The following is a 4,762-nucleotide window of genomic DNA, read 5'->3' as shown; positions in this document are numbered from 1 at the left end:
AAGCCTCTGGTCTGCAGGCAGGTGGACTCTCATGTTCACCCAGTTGTGCTCAGAGAGGCCTGGTGAGATGGGAGATGCTGTCTGAATGAGAAAAGAAACAGTCAGTGTCTCGTCTGGCAGTCAAAATCAACATCATCAGCCTCTTGAAACAGATCAGCTAATAAAGATCTTCTAAATAAGTGGGTGTTTTGCAAGCCAGGCTCTCATTTGTTTGACCTGCACTGGGCTGTGCACATTGGGCTAAACTGATTGTTGCTGTTCTTTGGCAAGTAGTTTTTCTGCAAGGTGAGAAGGGGCAGGACTGGCTGGGGTCACTCCACGGGCTACCTCGTCCCACATCTGGCTACCCCATTACATTTTTCCTCACCTCAAGGCTCCCCCTCTGTCCTCCTAAGGTTTCCCCCTGATCTTCTCACCCAGAATTTACACAGCAGCTGCAAGTGGCCTTTGTCTTGACTAATTTTAAACTTCTACATATGGAGGAAGATCATGACCTTGTGCATGGGGCAATTTGCAAAAGGGAGAGGAAAGAAGAGGCTACAATATGGTTGTGTGACACACACACTTGTCTTCATGGCTATGAGCAATAAAGTGTCAAAAAGAGGCAAAACCTTCCTGCCACGTTGTTCCTGCAGAAGGAAAGCTCCTGCCTCCTGATGTTTGGGGTTTGCAAGGAGAAAGGATCCACGCCCTGAACGGTGGCTGCTGGAATAATTGCATTGGAAATTGGCCTGATTAAGATGTGGGGTTGGGTTCATTGAACAAATGTCTGTACTTCTTCCCTGAAGCTCCTAAGAGAGTGAGGGTTGGCCCCAGAGTCACTGGATGCTGCATGGTCCCTGCTGTCTCAGAAGAGTCCATATTGCTTCTTCTCATTCTGCTGCTTCCATTTGGGCATCTGGTAGAACTCGTCCTTGGACTTCCCAAAGATATCATGGAAGTCAGCATCAGAGAGATAGCACTGCATGGGAAGAGAGAGCAAGCAGAGGTCAACTTTGGCTCCTGCAGAAGCTTGGACACTTCCACCATCTGCATCCCTTCCCCACTGTGCCAGTGCTGACCCCTGACTACAGGCCAACAGTTCCTGTCCTGCTGCCTGTCCTCATGGTGGGAAATGGGACATCCCAGCAGCTGTTCCTCATCCTGCTCCCAAAAGGGCCAGGGGAGTAAAAGTTCACCAGCCCAAAGAGATGCTCTGGTTCTGAGAGGTTTGCATACTCTGGAATCTGGTTCCTGCTAATCTTACTGAGGCCAGGACAACTCATGATGCATTGGAGAAGTTCTGCTGGCCAAAGTTTTAGGGGGTTTCTTAGGCAGTGATTCACAGGGAAAGCATCTCTCCTTCACTCAGTTTTCCTCTGGACTGGAAAACCAGAAAGTTTTGTAAATAGTGGGCACTATTTTCTTCATGTTTCCCCTGAATTTTGGGTAGAAGACAGCACTCGTGCAGCCCAGCTGAAACGCAGCCACCAGCACATGGGCAGTGCCGTGGGGCAGAGCTGCTGGCCCAGCTCTGGATCAGCTCTCTGGCTATGGGTGCTGGCCTGTGCCAGGAGGTCTGTTGGGACAAGAAATTGGTCAAACTTGGGTTGTAGAGAGTAGAGGGGAATCAGTCCCTTGTGTCCCTCCCATTGCTCCCCTTGGCTTGCTTGGACTCAGCTCCAGATGCTGCCAAAATCCTTGGGCTGATCAGACATGTGAGATGTGGCATTCCTCCCTGTCCCTGGGTGGCATTTCCTGAAATCCAAGCTTTCTGACCAAAAAAAAAAAAGGCAAAGGTCCCTTCTAGAAGGAGTTTCAAATGAAAAGAAATGCCCAGAGCCTGCACAAAATGCAGCTCCTGCCTTCATTCTCAGCTGTGTCACCTCTCACAGGAGCTGCACTTTGGATTTTCTCTAACAGAAGAAAATATTTTTTTTTAAAAGAGTATTTAAAGTTCACTTTTCTGACATTAAAAAAAAAAAGAGAAATAAATACTCAGCTAGGGTAAAACTACCACAACTTCCTCTCACATGAAGCTCCTATTTTCTGCTGAGACCTCTGTGTCCAGCTGGTATCTTCCTTGAGCCTGAAGCAGAACTTAATAGTCTAAAGTCCTAGTGCACCTCCCCGATTCCTAAGTTCCAGGTTAAGCTACAAAAGCATCAAACCAACAATGCTGTCACCTCTTTCTTAGTGGGATCCACATCTTCTGGAAGCTCATCCACTGTCTTGTGCATCAGCACTTCTCGGGAGTAAATTCCCTCCCCGTTGGGCACCAGGGAAGGGCTGCTGTTGCTGTTGTAGTTGCTGTTGCTGTTGTAGTTGTTGCTGTTGCTGTAGCTGTTGCTGTCACTGTGGTTGAGGTGTGACTTATACTCTGGGGAAGCACTTGCTATACTTGAACCAGCCAAGCTGGTCGTGCTGAGCGTCCTCTTGTTCAGGTTGATGTTGTTAAGGTCCTGCCAAATGGAGGAAAACATGTCAAGACAAGAAACTCTGGTAGAACATTTTGGGGGTTATCCCAGGATCTCTCTCTCTGGACTGGGGAGGGTTTGGACTCTTTCTAGCACTGACTATTTGTTGATCTTTACCCAAAGCAGCAAGAAGAAAGTCCAAACTAAAACCTTAGTCCAGTTCCTCCATCAGTGTTACATCTTGATGCTAGGCCTGCTAAACATGCCACACTGATGAGAGTCCTTAGAAATAACAGAAAATACTGACAATAGTCTCAAGGTAACAGCAGGGGAAGGTGCATGTGGGAGGACACAAAGTGAGATTAGATATCTACCATGTCTAAATTCCCTGTGTCCTCCTCCCCCAGATGCCATCTCTTTGTTCAAAGCCCCCACCACTACCTTCCCACCTTCCTCTTGCCCCTATCAGGGCAGAACTGATCCTTTATGACAATCACATTTGGGGCAGTTGGGACCTTGTTTCCTCTGTCCTTTGTAGGATCTCCATTTGTGCTTCACCATTCTTGCCCCTGGCCAAGAATGAGGTCCCCATGCCCACCCTGATCATGTCCTCTCCTTTGTGCAAACAGGCTGGGAGATGTGTTGATGTTTAAATTTTCCCTCCCATGTGCTTGAGAAGCAACTCACCACTTTGATCTCAGATATAGCTGACACATCTCCTAAGCTGTTCTTCATCTCCTCGTAGGACTTGCCATCCTAAAGGTAAAAGAGAGTTGTAAGAAGCACAGGCTGCCTTTAATTAGCACATGTTCCTGTTCTCTGATGAGGTCAGAGAATCATAGAATCACTAGGGTTGGAAAGGACCTCTGGGATCATAAGTCCAGCCTTCCTCCCAAAATTTCCCTAACCACTAGACCACAGCCTCAAATGCTACATCTACTTATTTTTTGAACAACTCCAGGGATGGTGACTCCACCACCTCCCTGGGCAGCCTATCCCAGTGCCTCACCACTCTCTCAGGGAAGAAATTCTTCCTACTCTCCAATCAAAACCTCCCCTGGTGCAACTTGAGGTCATTTCCTCTCATTTTATCACTAGTAGTTTGGGAGAAAAGACCAACACCAGCCCAGGAGATCATATGAATTTTAAAGCCCAGTGGTGCCCACTGAGGTGGCAGCTGATGCCTCCTGCAAACCCCAGCTCCTGGAATTAGTGGACTGCCAGAATCTGAACTTTCACTTAAAAACAAACAAACAAACAAACCAAACAAGAATTTAGAAAACTTCAGAAAGCAGAAGGTGAGTGAAGAGAAATCATATTTACTGCTGGATTTAAATCTTTTAAATTTTAGATGAATCTTGCAAAGCATGAAAATTTGGGATAAAATTTTGGGATGAAATAATACTCCCTTCCTTGACTCATTTAACCAAAGCAACAGATTTTTCAAAGCCTTGGTCCTTGACTTCTTGTAATTTGGTGCCATACATTACCAGCTGCCTTGATTTCCTGAGGAAGGACTGCACTAGATCTACTGGCACAGCCCACGCCTGTGCTTTCCCAAGCAGCCAGGAGATGTCAGTTCTTAACAGAATCATTCAGCAAAGTTCCTCAACAAGAACCAACAACACAAACAAACACAAGGACTGCAGAGCAAACGGATTTAGACCCAAAACTGAGCAACGAACACCCCCCCCAGATGTTTCTGGTCCATCAACAGTTTGGGTTTGCTTGTCTGGAGTTGCTGAGGCTGCCCACTGAAATATTTTAGAGGCACATTTTTTTTTATGAGCTGTGTCCTTGTTTTTCAGCAGTTTCTCAGGAAAAAAAAAACAAAAGCAAAACCAAAACAAGTTTTGACCTTTGTTCTAAGCATCAACAGAGGGTTTTAAGGGTCAGTGCTCTGGGAGTTGCTGTCTTATCTGTCCAAATCTTTCTGTCAAGACAGGCTCTCTGCCACCACACCGGCTGCAAAGACAGACGATGCAAAGCCAGTTAAAGAAAATAAAATATCTCTGTATGAGTTTTTGTGCAATGTGGAGTCCTTGGAGACCTTCACACCACTGTCCTGGCTGTCCCACCTCCAGGCTCCAGCATGGGACTTCACTCACAGTCCTTTGGACAACCAGAAGAAGTGATTGCTTGTGAACTGGTTGAACAGTGACATTGAAAAGAAGAAAACAGGAGAGCGATGGGACAATCTGGCAGCCCAGTGGGGAAGGCTTTGGGGATGCACCACTGGGGAGCTGAGCTTTGCCCAACAACCCAGCATCTTCTGCCTTTTTTTTTTTTTGCAATGCTTCCCTTAAGCCCTGCACACCAGTGCCATCGGGTGGCAGGGATTCAGGTGCACAGCCTGGCAGCATTGC

The 4,762-nt window shown here is 46.9% G+C and overlaps 1 protein-coding gene across 1 annotated transcript in view; it reads right to left on the bottom strand.

The window, feature by feature from the left end:
• Window positions 1-847: 847 nt before the first annotated feature.
• LOC103768534 (villin-1-like) overlaps window positions 848-4,762 on the bottom strand; it is a 22,542-nt gene continuing 18,627 nt past the window's right edge. The window contains exons 17-19 of the mRNA XM_008935715.1: window positions 3,084-3,152; window positions 2,166-2,441; window positions 848-961 (exon numbers count right to left, since the gene is read on the bottom strand). Coding sequence (XP_008933963.1) covers window positions 848-961; window positions 2,166-2,441; window positions 3,084-3,152 — 459 coding nt within the window. The remainder of the gene's footprint in view (window positions 962-2,165; window positions 2,442-3,083; window positions 3,153-4,762) is intronic.

This window comes from Merops nubicus, unplaced genomic scaffold (genome assembly GCF_000691845.1).
Source record: "Merops nubicus isolate BGI_N331 unplaced genomic scaffold, ASM69184v1 scaffold2900, whole genome shotgun sequence".
Classification (NCBI taxonomy): Eukaryota; Metazoa; Chordata; class Aves; order Coraciiformes; family Meropidae; genus Merops; species Merops nubicus.
The sequence above is the reverse complement of the archived record's forward strand: the minus strand, read 5'-3'. Positions and strand labels throughout refer to the sequence as shown.